General features: G+C 52.9%; 9 protein-coding genes across 9 annotated transcripts; 3 read left to right on the top strand and 6 right to left on the bottom strand.

The window, feature by feature from the left end:
• Positions 1-294: 294 nt before the first annotated feature.
• On the top strand, positions 295-2091 carry Z517_07378 (uncharacterized protein; the record flags this gene model as incomplete). Its single annotated transcript, XM_013429116.1, has 4 exons — positions 295-446; positions 514-641; positions 701-991; positions 1091-2091. The coding sequence occupies 4 exons, from the start codon at positions 295-297 to the stop codon at positions 2089-2091; spliced, it is 1572 nt and encodes a 523-aa protein (XP_013284570.1).
• A 768-nt stretch (positions 2092-2859) lies between these two features.
• On the top strand, positions 2860-3624 carry Z517_07377 (uncharacterized protein; the record flags this gene model as incomplete). The annotated part of the gene is made up of 1 exon (XM_013429115.1): positions 2860-3624. The coding sequence occupies one exon, from the start codon at positions 2860-2862 to the stop codon at positions 3622-3624; it is 765 nt and encodes a 254-aa protein (XP_013284569.1).
• A 608-nt stretch (positions 3625-4232) lies between these two features.
• Z517_07376 (uncharacterized protein) lies at positions 4233-6925 on the bottom strand (the record flags this gene model as incomplete). The annotated part of the gene is made up of 3 exons (XM_013429114.1): positions 4233-4373; positions 4472-6360; positions 6424-6925. 3 exons carry the CDS (start codon positions 6923-6925, stop codon positions 4233-4235), a joined length of 2532 nt encoding a protein of 843 aa, XP_013284568.1.
• A 915-nt stretch (positions 6926-7840) lies between these two features.
• On the bottom strand, positions 7841-8613 carry Z517_07375 (lactoylglutathione lyase; the record flags this gene model as incomplete). The annotated part of the gene is made up of 2 exons (XM_013429113.1): positions 7841-7894; positions 7969-8613. The coding sequence occupies 2 exons, from the start codon at positions 8611-8613 to the stop codon at positions 7841-7843; spliced, it is 699 nt and encodes a 232-aa protein (XP_013284567.1).
• A 596-nt stretch (positions 8614-9209) lies between these two features.
• On the bottom strand, positions 9210-11765 carry Z517_07374 (uncharacterized protein; the record flags this gene model as incomplete). Its single annotated transcript, XM_013429112.1, has 2 exons — positions 9210-11081; positions 11133-11765. 2 exons carry the CDS (start codon positions 11763-11765, stop codon positions 9210-9212), a joined length of 2505 nt encoding a protein of 834 aa, XP_013284566.1.
• A 383-nt stretch (positions 11766-12148) lies between these two features.
• Positions 12149-13096, top strand: Z517_07373 (uncharacterized protein; the record flags this gene model as incomplete). Its single annotated transcript, XM_013429111.1, has 1 exon — positions 12149-13096. The coding sequence occupies one exon, from the start codon at positions 12149-12151 to the stop codon at positions 13094-13096; it is 948 nt and encodes a 315-aa protein (XP_013284565.1).
• Positions 13097-13635: 539 nt separating this feature from the next.
• On the bottom strand, positions 13636-15201 carry Z517_07372 (uncharacterized protein; the record flags this gene model as incomplete). The annotated part of the gene is made up of 2 exons (XM_013429110.1): positions 13636-14995; positions 15062-15201. 2 exons carry the CDS (start codon positions 15199-15201, stop codon positions 13636-13638), a joined length of 1500 nt encoding a protein of 499 aa, XP_013284564.1.
• A 2000-nt stretch (positions 15202-17201) lies between these two features.
• On the bottom strand, positions 17202-21001 carry Z517_07371 (uncharacterized protein; the record flags this gene model as incomplete). The annotated part of the gene is made up of 2 exons (XM_013429109.1): positions 17202-19947; positions 20010-21001. The coding sequence occupies 2 exons, from the start codon at positions 20999-21001 to the stop codon at positions 17202-17204; spliced, it is 3738 nt and encodes a 1245-aa protein (XP_013284563.1).
• A 598-nt stretch (positions 21002-21599) lies between these two features.
• Positions 21600-22620, bottom strand: Z517_07370 (uncharacterized protein; the record flags this gene model as incomplete). The annotated part of the gene is made up of 2 exons (XM_013429108.1): positions 21600-22261; positions 22317-22620. The coding sequence occupies 2 exons, from the start codon at positions 22618-22620 to the stop codon at positions 21600-21602; spliced, it is 966 nt and encodes a 321-aa protein (XP_013284562.1).
• Positions 22621-23422: the final 802 nt, after the last annotated feature.

Here is a 23422-nt window from a genome sequence, read left to right as displayed (position 1 = left end):
CTTTGCTGACAAGGGTGCCAGGTGCGTTTTCCGGATGGCCAGGCCAAGACTCACGGTTGTGACCCTCGCTCTGCAAGCCCCGGATTGTTTATTCGTCACTGACCATTCGATAGACGATGGAAGCGGATGATGGACCTTGCCAATAATCGATCAGCAACCCACGGCTGCCCTCGGCGATGGCATGGCGACCCAAGACTACTTAGACCCAGTCGCCCCCTCCTCTCCAGATAATGCTTTTGTCTCGACATCTTTCGTTATCGCCACACTTTGATCATTTATCCAGATTCATCCAACATGGCTTCTAAAGATCACAGCGCAGAGGAACGTCAGGTGGATCATGCTGTCCGGCAATCGCTTCAAGATGAGGCGATGAACGAAAAGGCTGCCGCCATGCACACGGAGAATTTCCATGAGGCTGCGGAAAGAGGCCATGCTGCTACCGACAGGTATGCCAACCAGATTCTCGCTGTGAATGGAGAATAGGCCAACGGCTGCTGACGCTTGCTACCTTAGATATGGCCACTCCCTTGTGACCTTCGACCCCAAGGCTGAAGCCAGACTGCGCTGGAAGATTGATCTCTATATCGTTCCGACGGTTGCACTGCTCTACCTCTTTTGCTTCATTGATCGTGCCAATATCGGTTCGTTGCACAGGGTCCAATGTGTAATGCCGTACGAGGTACTGACGGCCTTCTTCCAGGTAACGCCAAACTCGCTGGGCTCGAAAGAGACCTTCATTTGACGGGGAATGACTATAATGTTGTTCTCTCCACCTTCTACATCAGTTATATCCTCTTTGAGCTGCCAGCAAATATGGCGTGCAAGTACTTTGGCCCCGGCTGGTTCCTGCCCGCCACCTCGCTTGCGTTTGGAATATTTTCCATCTGCACAGCCTTCGTACACCATATAGGCGCGGCATGTGGTGTACGGTTTCTCTTGGGTGTGGCCGAGGCGGGTATGCTTCCAGGCATTGCTTATTATATGTCTCGATGTGAGTTTTTTCTTCGTTGACAGATTGTTTTTCTCTTGTAGCAACGACTTGCTTCAGGTGCAACCATGGTTCGTTGGTCCCAGCTCACAGATTTTGCAGGGTACCGTCGAAGCGAGTTGGCATTCCGGCTTTCGCTCTATATTGTTATGGCGCCCCTTGCTGGGGCTTTCGGTGGCCTTTTGGCTTCTGCCATTCTCAAATTGAGCCATTTTGGAGGCCTTCATGAGTGGCGGATGATCTTCGCTATCGAAGGGATCATCACCTGCGGTCTTTCACTCATTTCCTTCTTCACCCTGACCGACCGACCCGAGACTGCAAGATGGCTGAGTCAAGAAGAGAAAGATCTTGCGATTGCTCGGGTCAAGTCTGAGCGCGTTGGTACGACAGAGGTCCTCGACAAACTGGATGTGCCCAAGATTCTCCGTGGCATAATAAGCCCGGTCACCCTCGCCACGTCATTCATCTTCCTCCTGGACAACATCACCGTGCAAGGCTTGGCCTTCTTCCTCCCCACTATTGTCAAGACGATCTATCCTAAGAACTCGGTTGTGTCGCAACAACTCCACACTGTTCCGCCATATGTCGTGGGAGCTTTCTTTGTCCTTCTATTCCCCCTGCTCTCATGGCGGTACGATCGTCGCAACATCTTCTTCATCCTCTCTGCGCCATTGATGATGTGCGGATACATCATGTTCTTGGCCAGCACCAATTCTCACGTCCGCTACGGAGCAACCTTTTTGATTGCAGCCGGAGCTTTTTCGTACGGTGCACTTTGCAATGCCCAAGTCTCCGCCAATGTCGTGTCAGATACGGCTCGCTCAGCGGCCATTGGCACGAATGTCATGTTCGGAAATGTTGGGGGCTTGATATCGACCTGGTCTTTCCTCCCCTTTGACGCGCCAAACTACCATATCGGCAATGGATTGAACTTGGCTACCTCGTCAACTATATTGATTCTTTCCATTCTCCTACTGTTTTGGATGTGGGGGGATAATAAGCGGCGGGAGACGAAGGATATTGATACCGAGTTGGATGGACTGTCATTGAAACAGGTGCAAGACCTTGATTGGAAACATCCCGCCTTCAGGTGGAGGCCCTGATCTAGAATGAACTTGTACAAGTACAAGGAGGCTATGAAGCGGATGGCGCTGAGGGCTGTGGGAAAGGAAAGGTGTAGTTGGTTTTATGTCAGTTGCGCGAGAAGCCTTTCTATCTGGTAACCCGAGTATGCTGCATCCATTAGATGATACTTTGTCTCTCCAGGACGTAGACATTACCTAGTATAGTATTATTGCAACTTTGACATTCTGATCAGGCTCGTACTGTTGTTGACCGCCGAGCCGGGATGCGACAAAACAAAACATGATTCGTCCGGCCGCATCTACAACCGAAGCTCTCTTTGCCTTGTTCTTTCTTGTAGACGATATTTATTTCCTGCTCTTCTCCACTGACCATATCTTTCATTCTGGAATACTGCTACAGTCTATGTGATTAAGAAGACTCAGCCTCATTGCTCGATTATGCCAGCTTGTCCCGACCCGACGCGGGCAGGCTGGCGTCAATTCAGCCTCGCTAGGCAGACATGATAAATCCCACAATCTAACCAGAGCTCTTGGAGGCGACTATATACTGTGTAGTGCTCCCTTGAAGGAGGTGATTGTTTTCTGTTGCCTTTTTGCTCTTCAGTCCTTTTGCTTCAGCTGCTCTATGCTAAGCTTGGAATATACTGCCACAACACACCCCTGTCCACGCATCTACACATAACACACGAGCTTGCATTGTTCGATAATCAGCCATAAGTCAAGGCCCTCGAGAGCCAGCGACATTTCCAAAATCTCGCAATCGCTGCGCGACAGCTCTTCATGCTAATGGCATCGACAACTTTTCTACAGCGCGCACCGAAATCCTCACAACAAGAACTCTCATCACCCAACACCCACAAGCGTCTCGCTTCTCTGCCGCCAGAAATCCACCACATCATCGCCGACCATCTTCCCTACCCGGACCTGCTCTCCCTGAAGCTCACCGACACGTACTTCGCGGCGCTGGTCGGGCCGAAACTCACCGTCAAGTCGCGCGTCAGCTGGGTCCAGTCCCGCTACGCCCAGCGTCTCCCCGTGCCCACGAGCACCAAGCTGTCCTTCAGGACGGACGAGCTGTTCGTGGCGAACCCGGAGGTGAATGCCATTCTGCGACGTCGACGGCGTCACTTGGAATGCGCGGACCGCCGCGAACCCAAAGCCGCCCTGGGATTCTCCGCTTTCACCGAGGTCGACCGCAACGTTCGTCGCCTCCAGGGAGCCCAGCAGCTGGATACGACGGCGTGCTTGGTCACGGGGGCACCGAACTGTCCCGCGATCCCGAACCTCGATACCAAGGTGCAGCGGTACAGGAACAGCGTGGTGAGTAAACTCACCGCTCCCGTCCTCCGGACGGTCGCCTGGCTGAGAGGGCTGCAGCGGAGTTTTCGTGTTTCCTTGTCGTGCGCCGTGGCTGAATTGTCGCACACGCCGAGGGTTCTCTGGTCGTGGTTCCTTGCGACCTTGAAGCTCGCCTTTATAGTCGTCGTGGCCTCCGTGGCATGCACGGTTTGCGGTTGGCGCCCGCCTCCTGTCGCCTTTACGAATCCCTGAAGCGGAATCGGTATCGGCACCGACATCGACATCGACATCGACATAGCTGCCGCGGCAGCGTACCCTCCTCTGCACTGAGGACTCTTTACAAATCAGTAAATAAATCTAATGACCCTTGGCGAGCGATCCCACAGTTTTCATCTGTCCCTCGTCCAATAAATTAATCACTTTGAAGCATATTCTGACAGTTTTACGATCGACGGAAGAAAGCCTGAAGCGACCAAAAACGGGAGAGTTGAATATGTCTGTCACCTGAATCAAAAAGAAATTTGCTCGAAAACTCGAGATCCGGGAAGCGAATAAGGTCTGTAGAAAACCGGGGAGGTCTATGAAATGAGTTGGTGGGATCTGTTGTCACCAGAAATAATATCGCTGTCTCTAATCTCGATTATGTAGATATCTATGTGGCTGTGTATGCATGTACCTATGATACGAAAGGGACATCAAGTATGTATGTTTTGTTCTGCGTGTAGATTCTCTAGCACTTGTCGAACTCTCGTGAGGGTCAGAGGGGGGAGTTTTCCTTTTTTCGTAATTAGAGAAAAAAGTCGTGGGCAATAGAAGCAGTACCTGTGGTCTATCTATGTAGTGTGGATTATGGACTTTTCTCAGTCAACCACTCCCGCGGGCAACACCGAGATGTAATCCAGCGGGGCGGGCTCGATGCCGTCTGCCACGCCCACGATCTTTAAGACGTCTCCCCGTCCGACGGTGACGTTGTGGAATGTGATTCGTGCGGCAGAGTGGCCCTGGGAGAAAAATGGTGTCAGCTTTTTGTTCTGTCCGTCCAACAAAAGACGGAATAGGGCACGCATGGCTCCACAAAGACGAAACCGTCGACACTTACATCGAGATATACGCTGGGAGCGTGGCCCAGTCGGTCCTCGAGATCGCCAACCCACGACCCAATCTGGTGGTTGTTCAGGGATACCGTCCATTGAGACTTGCCGCCAATCAGATCGTAATAGTTCACAGCGAGGCTGTATGTGCCGTTGGGGAAATTAAGCATCGTCGTCGCTGTGCCGGTGGTCGTGTTGGCAGAGGTCACGATGGCCGTCACATTCGAGGCTGCCTCAAAAGGTGACACGGTATACGGCTCGTAGCCCTGCAGTGTCATGCTCTCTGCCTCGACACGCCACGAGTGGTTTCCAACCCGATTTTGGCTGTCATCAATGCCCGACAGGTTGTGGTAGAAGTTGGTGATTGCGTCGCGCCACACAATCGAATGGCCTGCCTGGTACGTCAACCGGAACAGAGTCTCGTTGTACCGTTGCTGGTCGATCTTGCCCTGGAGACCTTGCCACTGCGTGACAAAGGTCTGTGCAGTTTCTGCGCCCGCATAATGGGCGTTATAGAAGTGCTGGATGACAGTCTCGCCAGAGTGCAACTGCTGTGTGTAGTTGACGTGGTGGAACCAGAGAAGGAGATCGTCCGGTGTGGTCGAGATGTTCTCGTAGATAGCTGCCACTTCTACAGGATATTGTCCTGCAAAGCCTGTCCCGTTCGACACGGTGCGGTCCATTCCAATGGTTTTGCGGTCTGCTCGGGTCCATTGGCCCCAGGGGTTGTTGTCTTGAGATTGGGGATTAGGTCCGAAATGCGTATATAGAATATCAGTCAGAGTTTGAATGCCGAGATTACCCGTATAGTTTTCGTACGCGGGCCACGACGCCATCGACATATTAGTGATTGCAGCCACAACAGCCGGATTCGATCCAAATGTGAGGCGAACCCAGTCCTGTAAGATAGCCTCTGGGTCGCTGGAAAAATCCCAGGCTAGGCGACCGTAACCATACAAATTCGACATTGAGAGATGACTTCCCAGCCAAGTGTCATTAGTTCCAACATTGACCACGGCCGCGGCGCCACCAAGAGGCCTGTTGAAGCGCTTGCCAGTGACGATATCGCGGACGAGGGACTCGGTATGGTTAGCTCGCATATCGAAGTCCAGGACTGTCTTCCACAAGGGAGGCAGGTATACCAGGTGACATTGTTGTCCCAAATACTCTTGCGTGACTTCTAGCTCGATTGAGGTGCTCGTGTTCCGCAGGTAAGCAAAAAGAGGCGAAGCAGGCTCGCGGACTTGGAAATCAATCGGTCCGTATTTGATCTGAATAACGACATTTTCTGCAAACTTGCCATCCAGGCCAGTGAAAAACTGGACTGCAGCATTTGCGCGATCCTCGTTCCAGATTGATTCGTTCAAGTGGACGCTGTCGTAGACGAACGCGCGAAATACGAGGATACCACCGTGTGGCTGTAGAGCGTTGGCAAAAAGGTTTGCTCCTTCAGCCAGGGTTCGATTGTATGTCAGGGGTCCAGGCTGCCCTTCAGAGTTGGCTTTGACGAGATATCCTGCCATGTCAGGAACACGCTCGTACAGAGTGTCCGTAACATTCGTCCACCATGCTATGACATCAGGATCTATTGGGTCGAATGTGCTGAGATTGCCATAGACCAGATTGGCTGTTGGCGAGGCGAAGTTTAGAGAAATACCAACACGCACGCCGTACGGCCGAAAAGCGTCCGCAATTCTTCCGAGTCCTTCCACATTTTCGGAACTGAGAAGAGAGGCATTGGCATTGACATTGTTAACAATGATCCCGTTGATGCCGATCGATGCCAGGAGACGCCCGTAGGCCGAGACACGATCCAGATCACTGGCAACCGTGCCGTTTGTGAAGAAGATCGAAGGACCACCGTACCCTCTCTCAATTGACCCATCCAAGTTGTCCCCTACTTGTGGTTAGTAAAAAGACTTACAGCAATCCAACAGTACAGGGCCTGCAGGAAACTTACATTGATTCACCCACCGTAGAGGGGCATCCGGATTGGAAGCAAATGCGACGTTGGAGATATTGCCTTGGGCGATCATCGAAAGATACTGGAATGCACCATAGAGGGCACCGCGTTCATTGTGACCGAGGATCTGGACCGTGGACCCTGTCGTATTGAGCCAATACCCATCATCCACGAGTTTTGGGATCTGTGGAGGTTCGCTTAAGGTGTTTGCATACTCTGACACAGTGCCGACGAGGATAGATGTCGTTGTGTTGCTGAGTTGGTAACTGGTTGGGTAGATGACCGAGATGTTGTGATCCAGGATGCCTGCAAGACCTTTCTGTAGCTCAACGGCTGCAATATGCACCGGCCCATTTATTGTGGCATTCAAAGAAATGATGTTTGAAGGGAGACTCTGACTGGGCCTAGGAGAAGAAATGGGCGCATAGCGCAGCCAGGCGTCGATACCAGTTTCAGCAGCGGCAAGGCTGGCTGCCACGAGCACAAGGAACAAGCGCATCATGCTAAGTTCGCTGAGGATGCTGCTTGCTCCTTCACTGGCGTACCGGACATTCTCCAGATCATATATACTCACCATACAGCAGTAGAATAGCCGGCTTTTTCCAATGCGGCGCCTTTCATTTCGAGCTCAAGGACGTTCCCCGTACCCCGGGAACAATGGCTAACCTTGATTTGAACTTCTCCGCACATGGACCTGTATCTTTCATTGGCTGCATGATGTCGATCATCTCTAACTATGACTTGAACAGGGAAATGGCATGCTGCTCGGTGGGCTTATGCCGACAGGAATATGCAAGTATTGCTCCCGGCAATGGTGACATCAAAGCATCGGCTAAACCTCGAAGACCGAATTCAGGCTGAATGCACCGGTCGAAAGCGGAGGGAGGAGGAACAAAACAGACGGCATGTCCATGTTGATGGCATTTCTCCATTTTGGTAGTTAGGCCGCAGAGCAAACCAGGTCCAAGAAAGAGTGATGCAGTGTGAAAGGGAAGTTGAAGGAGACACGATGTTTGATATCCGTGGCGCATTAGTAAGCAGTGTTTCACCGTATAATGACCAAGCATTTATAGGGCAGAGCATAAATGCCAGTTCTTTGCTTTACAGCCTCGTGGCCTTGCTGCCTCAGTCCCTCTTGTTGTCTAGATCCTTCTACCGCCTTCCCTACCTGTCATTTCCTTCCAAGAGGACTCGACAGTGGCAAAGCACATGGTATCTGGGTATGTCCAGACCGAATATACTCAATGGCATAAAACGACATGGCTACCTTCCTCCCCTGCAACTAGCTTTCTCTTCATTCAGTCCAAGCATATCGTACTGCCAAAAGAGGCACTCGAGGGCCTTCCACCACTGAAATCGACTTACCCTTCCCGGGAATGTCGAGGTTCCAACGATGACTGTTTTTCAATCCCGCCTAGGGGTCTAGAGGACGCATGTTCTGCGGCACCAACTCGACGATATATCCATCCTGAGACCACGTCCTCAGTTCAGCAACAAGACATATTGAGGTTGGACAGGGAAGAGGGAGAAACCCGCACTCACCGGATCCTTCACAAAGGCAATCCTATCAAAGACCTTTCTATACTCGTCGTGGATCTCGCTTTCGGTCCCCTTGACTTCGACGCCGATGCCGCGCTCGTTCTCCCAGTCACTGATCGGGATGCTCTCTCTCGTGCAGACGCCTAGATCCTTCAAGATCTCGACGCCGTGCTCCCTCATTCGTTTCAGGGCGTCTGGAACGCTAGGCACGGTGAACCCCAGATGGCCAAACCCAAGGTGCCCCGGCTCGTTGCCCGTCGAGTAGTAACCCGGATCCTGTTTCTCCGAACCATGGACGTGATACAGCTCCAACAATCCCAAGGTATGTTGCAGCTTGGCGGCGGTGTCGGCGCCGAATTTCATGAGGTCTGCCCGGTGTTCGTCGGTCTGCGGGTATCCGAGATAATAGATGGTGAAGGGACCGACGTTCATGGTGAAGACGGTCCGCATCCCCATGATGTCGACGTAAAAGGGGATGGATTTGGCCGGGTCGCGGATCCGCAACATGAAGTGGTTCAGCTTATAGCCGATGGTGGGATGGTCGGGAGGGAGAGGAGGATCTCGTTGCTGGTTGTCGAACTGACCATTGGGCAGAAAGGCGCCATGAGGGAAAGGCGTGGGTTGTTTATGGCTGGAAGAGGATGCCATGGTTTGTACAGAGTATATATATATATCTGTATACACTACCTCTGCGCCAGCGACGGCCACGACAATCGGTATATCTGGCTAATCAGTACTCACAGTCGGCGCCACTTGGTTGACCAAGTCGATTATGTTGGGCTATCATTATATGGCAGTTTTTTTTCACACTCCCTGCAAAAAGACATTCGAGGCGGCATCGAAAACACACTGGGGCATTGCAACTACCGAAAGCCGCTTGGGGCCCACGCCGGGATAGACCCATTATTATTCCTCAACCTCATAATTGCGAGGGTCGGATCTGTGGGGCATACTATGATTGAGTGCGGGAAAATGCCGGTGGACAAGCCTGACGTGCTCGAGCCTTGTCTATACAAAAGGACCATCCCAAATATACTGTCTTAGGAAGTGGGAGTTGCTCGAGGACCCAACCACGAAAGATGGCCATGGACAATACCCCCCTTCGCCACTATATGTTTGCGGATGACAAGCTCATTTGATATGACATTCATCGCCGGAATGGCACAGCGCTCGCTAAGAGACCTTTCGTAGTATCGACACCCGAAATATCATACCATTTACATCATCTACTTATTCTCTCTCGGTCAATGAAACATGCTACTACTCCCTTCCCCACGCTCAGCAATGACTCTGCTCAAAGTCCCGGCAAACCGTGTGACCCGATCGGTGTCAAACTTGGCTGTCTCAATGGCTTGCAGCACATGCTTGATGCCGACTCCTACAACGTCGCTGCGCGTGATATCTCGAATCTCTGAGACCGCCCTGGAGATCTCTCCAGCTTCGAAGGCTTTGGATTCCTTCATGACAAATTCCAGTTCGTCGTACGTCCGCACGTTGGCGACGGGTACGTCGCTGTTGAAGTGGCGCCAGAAATCTAGTTGTTGGAGGACCGAGCGTTCTGTGGCCGTCACAAGGATGAGGAGGCTTCGTCCTGGTGGAGGCGCTTTGCGTAACAGTGCAACCAGTGTCTTCAATATGGGGTTGGAAAATCGAGGGCCAATGGGTGTCCATTCGGTGTATTCCTCGATGTCATCCAGCACCACGCACGACATGGGTGATTTGTATGCGTCCATGAATACCTTGCTCAGGTACGAGATCTTCTGGGATTCCGACATTTCCAACGTATCCTTGTTGCTGACCAACTTGATGAACGGGTATCCGCTGTCGATCGCAATCTTGGCTGCTAAGGCCGTCTTTCCGCAGCCAGGAGGCCCGTGGAGGCACACTGAGAAGAGCGGCGTGGAATCGGGGTTGCGCACCTGTTCCACAAAGAGCTTCCCTTCCTCAAGCACATCCTTGATATACTGTGAAAAGTGGATGACGCCTCCACGGAGGCAGTACGAGAGCTCTTCCTCTGACACGCCAAACGCTGGTTTCACTTCCTCCAGAGCACTTTCGAAATCGGCCCGCTTGACCTTCATATCTGCCACGTCATCCGTGATTCCCGCCATCGTGCCCACCTTGATATGGCGGGAAAATGCAAACGACGTGGCGGACTTGACCAGACCGCCAATCTCAGCGCCAGAAAAGTTCTTGGTCTTGCGAGCCAGTTCCTCGAGGTTCACATCCGGGTCGAGGACCTGGTTATCACGCATTTTTTGTGTGTGAATTTTCAAAATTTGCGCTCGACCGTGTTCGTCCGGCAGGGATATCTCCATATGTAGCTCAAGACGTCCAGGCCGTAAGAGAGCATCATCAATCATATCTTTCCGATTCGTCATGCCGATAAGGAGGATGTTGTTCAACTGATCCACGCCATCGAGCTTAGAGAGGAGCTGGTTGACCACACTGTCTCCCACTCCGGTGCCTCCACCGGCACCGCTACCTCTCTGCTTACAGACAGCATCCAGCTCGTCAAAAATGATGATGTGAAGACCGGATTCATCTCCCTTTTCTTTGTATTCCTTCTCTGCATCGGCGAAGAGTTTCCGGATGTTTTCTTCAGACTGGCCGACGTATTTGTTCAATACTTCAGGACCATTGATAACTTTTGGCTCTCTCGCATTGAGCATCTTGCCAATCTGTCGCGCAATCAATGTCTTTCCGGTACCCGGGGGGCCGTAGAGTAGGATGCCCTTCACGTGCTGAATACCCAGCTTCTCCACGAGCCCAGGAGGGAAGACGCGGGAGGCAAATGCTCGCCGGAAAATAGTCACAAATTCCGCATCCAACCCACCAATGCCCATGTCCTCAAATTTAAAGTCGGGGGCGATGATGGAATTGGCAGCAGGCCGACGAGAGGACGCTTTGAGGTTGATAGGAGTCTTGCCATCTTTGAAGAAATTGATCTGGGTTTGAGGGGTCAAAATGCCTCGTGCCAGAGGATCAGACGTTGTAGGCGCAGCTTTTTCGCTTAGGTCCGCCAGCTGTACTGTCTTGACTGTGAGGTTGAGTGGGATGCTTTTGAGGTCCATGAGGAACCGCTGACCGGGAGCGAACATCTGGCTGTTGAATAACTACCGACTAAGATCAGTATTGAACCACGGCCCAGGTACTTCTCAACATACCTTTGTAATCTCTTTGGCCAGATCATCCTGATCGTACGGCGCATCTGTGGTTTTCCTCGTGCTCGCGAAGCCAATTTCAATATCCATCGCACCAATATATGCCTGGGCCCCTTGGCTGAAGGGATCATAGACTTCAGCCTGCACTAGGTCTGTCAAAGCTACACCCATCCAAGATCGTTGGGGTTCAGAAAGGCCAATGCTGCCCCTGGGAAACGCATCAATAGGCCGAGATGAGACGACATACATGCCGTTGATAAGAAGGAATACGTCGGTGCCATCGTATGAAGGAGGAACGTCCTGTGAGGATACGGCCACGAGGTTGCGGAAGGTATAGGAATTGTCCGGAGATTTTGCAGGTTGTAGTGTCATAACACCACTCCGACCTCTGGCAGGGGCGCCACGACTGGGACTCGCCTGGTGGCCCATGGGGCGCGGAGGCATGTTTCTCGCAGGCAGGCCAGGACTGTCATATCTTGGCCTAGGAGAGTCGTAACCGTTCATGTGTGTGTCATAGCCGCCAGGCGGGGGGTAAGAAGGACGCCCTCCTCGCTGAGGAGACGGCTGCTGGCCGTATTGATCGCGCGGAGGTTGCCCTGAACCACCAAATAAATTGTTTCTGTTGAGGAAGGACATGACTGGAGCGAGGGGTGAAGATGGGAAAGATCGAAATCTTGAAGGGGGTTGTGACAAGACCCAAAGCGGGAAAGAGAGGACAGATCCACGGATATGGTGTGGAAACAGATACAAAACGACAGAACAACTGTAAGTCGTCACAAATAGGCACAGCAACTCCCAGATTGTTTCAAGCCCCCCAAACTGCACTGCGCCTGAGGCGGCGACTTTGAGGATGACATCCAGTCCCTCCACTCCCCGACGTTTTGCCGGGCACAGCCTGGTGGCGATAGTGACGAGGCTGAGGTGCCTCGACCTTGTCCCGCTATTTGTCCCCGCAACAATTTGTCGTAGGCGCACCTCAACCACTTGATGGTACTACAACGGACGGTTCGATTTGAAAAATGCCTCTCCATCTCCTCCACAAAAAATCTTGGAATGTCTATTCCCCTGCGAACATCGAGAGGGTCAAGCGCGATGAAGCCAAAGCCCGTGACCAGGCCGCCGAACAAGAGAAGAACGATTTGCGGCGTGAAGCAGACGATAGACTCTCCATCCTACAACAACAGGGCAAGGGCAAGAGTAGGACCTTGAAACGCAAGCTACCGGGGGAAGATGACACGGATCGTGATATTCGACTCGCCCTGGAAAATACATCCAAGTCCACAAACAAGCCCAAGCAAGACCATACTTCCCTTGTTGACGTCAATGGCCATATCTCCCTAGTTCCAGCGCCCGAGAAGCGATCTCACGCAGATCAAGAACAAAGAAAAGATCCATACACGGTCTACCTCTCAGACGCTGTAAACGGGAGGGATGGACCTAAAGACACATGGTATACGTCCATCCAGCCAGAGCGAGAGAAATGGGGTGACGAGGATCCCCGGAAACAGGAAAGAGAACTCACACGGCTCAATGCAAATGATCCTCTCGCCGCCATGAAGCGGGGTGTCAAGGCCCTCAGAGAGAATGAACGACAAAGACAGGAGTGGATGAAGGAACGTGAGAGAGATCTCGCAGAAGTCAGAGGGACAAAAAGGAATGAACGGCACCATAGAAAGCGCAAGAGGAGAACGGCCCATGACAAAGATGATTTGGAGAGTCTGGAAGAGTTCAATTTGGACGAAGGATATACCAAAGCAGAAGTCAGCGCTCGACACCAGGAACGAAGAAGCGAACATCGACACAGGCGTCGCCACGAGCACCATCGCCATCGCCGCCATCATCGTCATGGGCGACAAAAAGAGGATTATCAAAGTACAGACGAGGACCTAGACCATCGCAAGGAACATGAGCATCAGGGGAGAGCCGTTGCCGATAGATTCGGCGGCAAGGGGGCCGAGACCACATGATGGAATCAAGATATTCAGCCACATCTTAGTAATTCAAGCCCCTAAAGGATCTCAGATGGCGCAGGACTCCAAGTGCTGGTGACAATCATTGCTGTGACGGAGGACAATGTCCATCTCTCGCGCCCCAGAGGCCATACCCATCGCCTGCGAGGCACTTGTGTCTCTAGGAACTAGCCTTGATAAAGTGGCCACGTTTCAAATAGAGCTCTCTATATTGTCGAGGAACGGACGTTTTTCCAGGAAACAAAGGCCCGGCTATACCAACAGCGGCAATAACCCTGACGGAAGATACCACTCTTCCGTGAAGCGGCTCCTCGTACAAGATATTGGGGTCATGTCTACCATTATTCACCATTCCAACCGCGGGTATTCGGGGTTTTGCTGTTGGGCATGCCCCAGTCGCCCCTTTGCAATGAAACAGGATTGTCAAGATCAGAACCGATACGACAAAGTCGTCACGCAAGGCGGTCACGGCGCTCATGGCATCTGGCAAAGCAAAGACAGAGTCACATTTCAATGCCATTTCATGATCAAGAACATTATGTCCGCCTGTTGCCCAGATCCTCTCTCCGTTGCTCTTGAGATGGGGAGAAGACTTGCGCTATGTGAGCAGATTGAGCGTTGAGGTCACTGTCAACATCGGCTGCGCGGCACTTGGTGTATCTGCATGGCCTTCTCAATGTCCTCCGCAACCTTTGAGCACGCTGATGCAACTTGTCATGGCATATATTGTTCAGCATAACCTCCAAAGCAAGAACCAGAGTCTCCTCGACATTTTCATCGTCTGGGCTAGGCTTCTCTTTCTGCCTCTCTTTCTGTATCTGCTCGAAAACGTCCAGAATATGCTTCAATGCGTCCGGATTGGCGTAATGGCTGAATATGCCTGCTTCGGTTTCTGGGAGAAATGCCATGCCGACATTGAACAACATCTGGACGGTGATTTTGTATAGACGCGACTCTGGACCATGGCTGCAATAGCGACGGATGGCCTGGTGCCAGTTTCTCACAAACAGGCGTTGCTGCCGAGCGTCAGACTCCGTCCAATCCTTTGTCGAAAATTCAGCAATCGAGTCCAACAACAGGCCTCGTGCTTGTGTGAGCGCATGGACAACGGGGACGTCGCATGCTCTTCCGCCCACAAGACCTGTTCCATGAAGCAACGGACCGCTTGACGGAGTTTCTTCGGTTAAGACAGCATTCGCGTACGACTCGCATACTCGAACCGCTCGCTCGATTGGCGCCATCATGTCTAGAGTGGACCGATCAAACCTGGCTGATGACGCTTTGAGCTCTCCCCAGAGCCGCGATGCTGCCTTGATATGGACAGCTGCTGCCATATAGTTCCGCTGCATGGTCTCGCAGATCCAGGCAACCAAGCACGCAACCGTCAGGCACAACTTGTCAGGTGCCTTTGCTGTGGCCATCCTCGTGATCGCTGCGTGATAGTGCCAGAAAACCCGCGGAGTCACTCTCGATGTCATCGCTTTGCGGTACAAGCCCAGCTGCTCATCGACCATGGCTGCAGCCACCATTAGATGTCGGAGGATAGGGGATTGCCACGCCCAACGGGGGATGAAGCCGCACCAAAAGTCATTATCGGGCCCGAAATTCCCCAAGGTAGGCCCGGTCTCCTTCAACCAGAAGTCCAAACTGCGGCGCTCTTCTTCCGTGTCGCCAAACGAGACATTGAGGGCTGTCGTCAAGTAAGGATCACACCAGGTCGAGAAATATTCTGCTGGTTGGGAGCTATTTTCCCCGCCACCTTCGTCTCCCAGGGCCAATATTTCAGGCGGTTCCTCCGAACACTGAGTCTCGTTTCGTTTCTTGGACTTTACCGCGTCAAAGATCCACGCCCTAGGAGGATCATAACCCAGGCAGACTTTTCCAGAGCGAATGCACCTGATTCACAAGGTGAGAAACAGTCTGTACGTATGGTAGGGAAGGGCCACAGAGCAAGGTTGGTACCTTTGGCAAGTTGGTTTCTCCTCGTCGCATTTTATTCTTCTTCGTTTGCATGTTATGCAGCCGCTGCGCACCTTGTGATGAAGCTGCTTGACACGAGGCTTTTCGTCCAGAGAAGCAAGACTTGATTTGTTGTTGTCCATGTCGCTTCGACCGCTCTCCTTGGATGTGGGCAAAGAGCCATTTGTCTTTGCTCTGCTTGATTGAAACATTAATATTGGCTCTCAGAGGTCCTTGTTGCTCCGCACATACCCATGCCTTTGGTGTGAACCCGTCTCTTTCTTCACTAACGCCTGAGATTTAGACAGTTGTGAAGTTGCTTGTCCAAACATCATTTACAGGATATGTATCGTGTGGTGAAGCGACTTGTCAAAGGCTGAGAGTTACCATAGCACAGCTGATGTTTGATATTCAGCGTCATCCAAGCTGAGCGGGGAAAGGAGTCAAAGAAGCTACAAGTTTACATTGAACTGCGGCTCAGACCATTGCGGACCGTGCGTCTCTATCAAGGTCCGGCCCAAACCTTTTGGCCCCTCGACGTCAATCAGGCGTCCGGCATACACGGCAAGGCTTAGTTACGGGCACGAGTGGACAACTAGTGGTAACGTGGCACAGCGGAGGATCGACCGCCGAGACTCTTGTTGCTCTTATTCGTATCGACTAGAGGGTGATCTTGCAGGATACTGGTAAGTCGATATTCTTCAGCGTCTTGGGTGACGTCCCTGTTACACGGGCGGGAAGTTCGTATAGACCCCCCCAAAATGGACAAGCTCCTTCAAACGGATCGAGCACACAAGCACCTAGTGTGGAAGCATTCGAAAAGGTATCAGCCTATCGTTGCGGGGTCGTATGCTAATGCATTGACCACATGTGGAAGATGACCGTCGAGGCCGGGGAAGAACCAATCAAAGATTGTCCAGCTTTGTCTCCATCAAGCAGATCATGCGGTAACCCATCAAGGATCAGTCGAAGCCGTCCACGCCGTCAAACCATTGAGCCGCAACCGCGTAACATCGGGCGTCGATCTGGAAAGGGATACTTTTGCCGTAATCAGCTTCTACTCTGGACTCGCCAGGACTCACCGGCGCGTCTATTCTCATGCTAAACACATTCCGAAGAAGCTGGTGGGCACCGGGTGACAAATATCGACGCTATGCATATTTGGAGAGGAACCGTCCCCGACTTAAGGCCCAATTATGCGAGACCGTAAGCGCATGGCAACAAGGGAAAAGGAAACTCTTCACCTGACCAGCCATGGAAGAGCAAATTGAACTTGTTATCGCAGGCCCAATGACTCACCTTGGTACTCCAATGTCCTTGGAAGTGGAGGTCTGAGCGCTCTGATCAATCCGGGACCAGTGCGAACAGTTGTAGGCCATTCAGGCAGCCAGCTGAAAACGGATCGTCCTGGCAATATCTACAATGGGTCTGGATTATCCATGACCCCAGAAACTCCCTGTCGTCTTTGGCATGGGAGCCATTCTGCGTGCAACTGTTTGCAGAAGGAGTGTACTCAAAAGGGCGTCTTTCCAGACCACGCCTTACTGGTTGCAGAACTATCCCTATGGTCCCGGAACCAGTCAGCCTTGAATTCTCTTTGTTCTGTGAGGCGTGACCATTGATTGGTTCGTCCGCCGTTCTTCATCCCAGTCCGACCCTGATTTGTTGGGCGTTGCTTCATCACCAGTTCCGGGTTCACGGGCAAAGCAGACTGCAGACGTCAGCCATGTCTATATCCTGGGACTCTAGGCGTCTCTGCCCATCGGTCGGGCGAGGCACGGACGGGGAAAGAGAGATTATGGAAAAGAGAACAGAAACCGCCTCAAGGATTTCTTAACGGAAATGAGGAGACGGTGGCCAGGGTAGCTGGTTCGGAGATGATCAAGCGCAAGTTGTTATGTCAAAAAAGACTGAGGTATCTAATCACTACTACTATACGAATCAACCGGGCAACCTACGCAGGACAAACTCATGGTGAGTAACGAGTTGTCGAAAAGCACGAACGAAATTCAGAGGCCATGTGCTTGTGCAAAAAGTCCATCAACATAAACAGCGACAATTCAGTCTATCCCCATTGCATCTCTATCCCGTCCATCCCATTCATGGCAACCATCATCGGCCGGCCACTTCACTCCATCAGTTCTCACACCCTGTAATATCGCGGAACGCCATCCTCGTCGAAATCGACCGACCATGTATTCCGCTCACGACGTCTGCTCGTCTGGTAGTGGTGAGGACTGCTGCGCACGCGACCGTCCACGCGGCCCTGGGCCGGACTGTGTCGGATCTGGAGCGGACTGGGTCTCGTCCGTGCCGCCGTTGCTGGCGTGGCTTGTCGTGGCCCGACCACGCGTGTGGGCGTCGATGGGAACCGGCGCAACAGGTGCACCATGGGCACCCGGCGCCCGCTGGAGATTTTCTGGTACAGCCACGGCGTGGGCGACGTTTCGGTCGAGGCGTCGTACCGTTCGTCCTCGGGGACCATGTCCTCATAGTCTGGGAGAGGGCTTTCTTCTTTCACGGCCGTGGGGTTGAGGGGGTGGTGGGTGTCTTTGACATCGTCGTCATCCTCCTCGTAATCATCCTCGTCATCTTCATCCTCGTCATCGTCATCTTCGTCCTCGTCCTCCTCGTAATCATCATCCTCCTCTTCGTCCTCCTCAGGCTCTGGCTCCGGCCTAAACACATCATGCAACTTCTCGGCCTTGACAACGTCCCCGCCGTCCTCGGAGTCGTCATAGAGCCGGCCCCCAGCCGAGTCGTAGTGCAACTCGGTTAGCTCACGCGAGTCGTAGTCGATATCTTCCTGCAAATGTGTCGCGTCTCCCACTTGGCCGGCCACGCTACTGTTGTTGCTGAACTTGACTCGCTTGGGGGTCCTGGGCCACACCGCACGATCGTCGAAAACCGACTCCTGGTGACTCTCGTTGGTCTGACCGAGGGGCCTCTTCTGTCTTGCTCCTGTCCTCACTGTTTCTGGAACCACCGGCTGCACTGTCTCAACGCCACGTATGCCGAGGCCGGCCCCAGGTCCCGTCGGGTTGTAATGTTGCCACGCGTACTGTGCGCGGAGGGCGCGGTTCTGCTCCTGCAAGTCGGCGATCCAGAGCAGGTGCTTCTGGTGCGTCTCCAGCAAGCCGGCCTCGCGGGCCCTCCAGTAGAAGAGCTGCTCCTCGGCGTCGTCGGCGTTCTCCCCCAACAGGCGCTCGTACTCTGCAATCTTGCCGTTGAGGGCCACGATCTCGGCCTGGTAGATGGGGACGACGCCCGCGTGCAGGTGGCGCTTGATCGTGTCCTCGTAGTAATTCTCCATGTGGGTGAAGATCTGGCGCAGCTTGGTTTGTACGGTCGGCGTCTGGTAGAGGAAGGGCGCGCCGTTGTCCAGGGATGACGGCGACCGTTTGGAATCCCCCGAGGATCCATCACTGCGGTTCTGGCGTTCGCCCGATCCAGCACCGTGGGTCCGGCGAGGGCGGTGTTGGCTGGGACTGTGGTCAGGGACGTCTGGCAGAAGCGCAGGGTCCAACTCAGTGTCACCGCTCGAAGATCCATTGAATAGAGACCTGTTGGATGGTGTCCGGGGGGTGCGTTGGTGTTGGTCGTCAGATATGATTTCCACTGATGCAACAGGCGTCTGTCCAGGCGCGAAATTTGGGTTCAACATGATAGAAGAGGCGTCTTCGCCGTCTCCAGTGCTGTCAGGGCCAGGTCTCTCGAACGAGCCAATCCCTTCAACCTCTGTCCGTTGGCCCAAGGAGTCCTCCAGACGCACTTTGACGTAGGCGTCATTCTTGCCGTGGGAGTCAGGCACATAGTTTTCCAGCACGAGCGTTGGGAGCAAGATCTTGTAGCGGCCGAAACCCGTCGTGATGTTGATGGACAACTGTCCGGGACCTGGACGTTGGCCGTTTGCTGTGGCAAGCTTGAGCTGGGCGGTTGTAGACTTGGACACATCGTTTGCGCCATTGGAACGAGCTTGACTACCTCTGTTCGGGCTGCCGCCATCTTCATTGGTGGCGTTGTTGCTGTTGTTGTCGTCGTCGTCCGGCTCAACGCTGGTGTCTCCCGCACTGGCGTTGTCTCCAGCACCACCGGCAGCACTACTAGCATTACCAGTACTGCTCACGGAGAGTGTTTCGCGTTCACGGCCAGCGGCGTCATGTTTGGCGTCAGGGATCCTTTCATACAGCAACACATAGGGCGTGAAACCATCAAACTGGTCGACAACGGCTTGAAAAGAAATCTTTCGGACCTCGCTGGAATCGTCAAACACGTACCAGCTGTCTCTGCGGTGGACGTAGGCGATATAGTGGCCCTCGTCTTTGCCACCAAAGTGGCTGACGATGCCTTCTAGCCGATACTTGGCCGAGATGTCGGCGGGCTCCCCTCGCCTCTCAAGGAATGGAGTCAAGTCCAGCTCCTCTGGGATCGTCACCTTGGTGGCGTCCTTCCCCCACTTGATGTTGCCTGCTCTGTCTAGCTCCACGCTACCGTCCTCCCCGAGTCGAATCTTGAAGCGCGCCAGCTGCAGAAACAAGACCTCGGGAGCAGAGTAGATCTTCCTCCAGATATTCTTCTTGGCTCCATTGCCATTGTCTGGATTATATGCTGTTGTGCCGTTGCTACAGGTGCTGCAACGCCACTCAAAGTCATCCTCCGAGTTTTTCGTGAAGCAGTCTTCCAACGTCACTGGCACTTGGCTGTTGGCCGTGGCGGGCAACTGGAGGGACAGTATTGTCTGCTCATCGAGGCGTGAGAATCGCGTCTTCACTTTGCGGATGGAACCGCACTGCATACACCGGGCGCGTTGTGTTTGGGTGATTTGCAATAACTCTGATATTGTGACATGGCCCAAGCCCACAATCTTGTCCAGGGTCGCTTGGTCCAGTCTATTCTCTACAGTCAGCTTGATTCAAGATACGTCAAGTTCGATTGTCGGGGAGGACTTTACCTGCTCTCACGCTGATTGACCCTCTTCTCGGTGAAGTATTTAAGCTGCTCGATACTGAGGGTGATCAACCAGCCCAGGAACTCAGAGGCGCACTGATCTTCTGCGGCTTCCCTCATTTTGGTTGTGAATCGATCCTCCAGGGCATATGTTTCTGTTTTCATTTCCTTGTCGCGGCGCGGGCTGGTTGCGTAGTCCCAGAAGAAGCCCATTGCAATGTTGAGAGTCTCTGGTTGAGCTTGTCTTTCATCCCAGTACGCTCTGCTCAATTCAAACAGTTCGCACAGGACATCGGTGTAGTCGATGGGCAATGCTACTGTGGTCTTGTCGCCTGTTTGTCCGTCGCCAGCTGGCACATCAAGCAATGCGTCGATGAGAGGTTTGCTGTAAGGTTTGATCCTCAACCCAGCGGCCTTCAGATTGGGAATGTGCCGGTGTTCAATCCAGGACATGAATCTGTTGCTGTGCAGTAGCATGACGATGGTGGCATTCCGATAGCAAAGACGGCCTGGATTTTTGAACCCTCCCCCTACATTCGACTTCACCTCTGACCTGGCTGCGATGATGGCGTCCGTTGGCGCCCTTAGAGGACTGTTGAATTCGGGTCCGTCCGATGTCGGGCTAGGAGTCGGACCATTTCTCGGGGTTCCAGCAGGAGGGTTCAACGGTGACCCTCGCGGCCCGGCCACGCCATTCGCAGCAGCTGGGGCTCTATTCTCACTGTTCTCCGGCGTCTTCGACTTTGGTGGACTACTCGCTGGTGTTTGGGGTTGAGCTTGAGCTCTTACTGGAGCCTTGCGTTTCGACCCAATCTTCCCTGAATTCTTGGCTTTGGGTTGACTCTTGACTGGGACTTTCGTTTGCGGTTGATTTTTCGCTAATGCCTTGCTCCCTGCTTGCTTCTGCGTTCCAACGTTCTGGTGCCCAGTACTGGTGTTAGCTTGTCCGGTGGGCGCAACAGCCCCGGACCTGGCTTGAGACCTTGTCTGCACCATGATGCAATGTAAACTTGGGAATTTGCAGAAACGAATTGACAGACACTAGCAGGGGACAGGGGGGATGAGGAGGGTTGAGAATAAGAATGAAAACCGACATGCTGAGACAAAGGGGACTGGAGAGAGCTGTGCAAGTGAAGGCCAAGGATCGTTCGGCACGTTTGCGGACATGTATGAATGGGTGCAGCATGGCGAACAATGGGCGTTTTGCCAATGAATGAACAGAGCAAAAAGATCATGATAGCCGGAAACGGCACACAATGAATGGGACGGCGAATGTAACACGGCGTCCCATCCAGAAGAGAACAAAGTAGCCGGAATCAAATCGAAGCACAATCAAGAGGTTGTCGGTGATGGTATTCATCCTGCTGAGAGACGACACCGTCGTTGTTCACAAAGCCTTGCGGCAGGTCACGTGCCATTCCGAAAACGTAGAACAAGGCTGCGTGGTATTTGGTGGCCGGAAAACGTCAAAGGCCACAAAGTTTTGATTTCGTAAGTATGAAAATAGAAACGCCTGGTTCGTATCGGTCTTGTCGCTAAAACCATGTAAATTAGTCCATTCAAGCTCCTGCGGTCCATCATGGTCGAAAAAATGTCAAGATGATGTTACGGGCTTTTGGGGTTTCCCATTGCCGAAAAAGCGCCTCCAATCTTCTGAATTGCGATGATTATCCCCCGTCTTGAAAATTGCAACCCCTGTCCCATCATTGTTTGACAGGGAGGATAAGGGGACTGGAGTTGGTGATGCTGTCGTAGGGTTTCCAACCGCAGCCTTCTCGGACGGCGCGAGGTCCACTGACGATGACACTGTGCTCCTCAATGAAACCATATTCTCCAACTTGTTCATTCGCCTTTTCATTCGCAAATAGAAGAAAATAACGGCTATCAAGGCGAGAGTGCCGAGAGTCACACCGATAGCGATACCCGCTTTAGCGCCACTGCCCAAACCAGCAGAGTGAGAGGTCGAAGACACGGCCGTTTCGGCAGCCGCAGACGCACTGGGTGAGGACATATTGGCAGCTCCCGATGCTGTACTGGAACCACCGGTTGTTGATGCTGAGGTTGTTGCTGCACGTGTAGCGGCCAAAGCATAAGTTGTCGCGATGCCTTGGGTGCTGACCATTGTGAAGCCAGCCGCAGTCGTAGAATCTGTCTTGTTCTGGGAATCGCAAAGCAAGAAGTTGCAGTAGGTTGGAAATCGGGGTAGTTGCATTCCGGCTTGAACAGGCGCAATAGCATACGTGCCACTAGGCTCAACTGCAAATAGAGTCAGTTTTCGCTCCCAGTCATGCTTGGTATTGCATAAGCCTACTCAGGTTTACATTGGCCATAGCGAACTGGTCTGAGCCGGGACTCATCTCACAAAATATAGACAAATTTACACTCTTCCAGACAGCCTGATAGCTGACTTGAATCACGTCGATATTATTCAAGGTCAGCGGCGCCGTAGGGTAAAGAAAGGTAGCATGGGGCGCCATATCTGGTGCTGTGGCTGGCACTGTTCCGGTGATGGCACTTGAAGCAGACGTTGTCGAGGTGTCAGTCGTTGGAGAGGGCAGATTTGAACTCGAGGTCACTGGTACAGCAATGCCAGTGAAGTCAGGATGGGGTCGCATCTGTGCTGCGCGCCGGCCATGATGAAACAAGTCTTCTTGTAACATCTAGAGAACAGCGACGGGTCGAGTATCGAAATCGCAGGACGTGCTTCGGTTACCGATCAGAAGCATCTTCCCTCGAGGTTGGCCATCATAGGGCTCGCTTGGGAGGAGGGGAACTGTCGCAGATAAACGGCAGTCCTGGGCTTTCGACAGAGTGCGGGTGCCGGACAGCCCACGAGGAGGTTTCAGAAACAGAGGCCCTAGTCCTTGTTTATCGCCGCCACGGAAGGATGGCCGGCATCTGGCGAACAAGCCATGATTAGATTCTTTCCCTCGATCTGGAGAGGATGGCTGTCGGAGCCGCTAGGGTTCGAGACATTGGTGGGATGGCGCTGGATTTTGGCGAAATTGCAATCATCAGCAGCATTGGTTTCAGTGGAGCAGGCTGGTAATCCAATCTGTTTGAGTGTCAGCGCGAGGATCTGATGGATTTATATGGCAGGGCAGAGAAATACTTGTCCGAGCTACGTCGGCACCCATCACTCTTCCTGAGGGCGATGGAGCGTCACAGGGCGAGCACCCAGATGTGAAAAGTGGTCGGTGTGAGTAAAATGAAGAGAGTTGGAGGCATTAGCAAGCGGGTCCTGGTTGGGAGCTTCCCCACCTGGGTGCCACCCTGCCCCCCTGTGATCCTTTGAACACACTCAACTACTTACCTAGGTAAGCGTGCTAGGTACTCCATAGGTACCTTTGTAGGCACTAGGTAGCTCGGTAGGTACCCGAGAAGCGAACCCCATCTCCCTGCAAAAGCAACCGTCAG

The sequence above is a fragment of the Fonsecaea pedrosoi genome (assembly GCF_000835455.1).
Source record: "Fonsecaea pedrosoi CBS 271.37 unplaced genomic scaffold supercont1.4, whole genome shotgun sequence".
Classification (NCBI taxonomy): Eukaryota; Fungi; Ascomycota; class Eurotiomycetes; order Chaetothyriales; family Herpotrichiellaceae; genus Fonsecaea; species Fonsecaea pedrosoi.
This window is presented reverse-complemented; position numbering and strand designations above follow the sequence as displayed.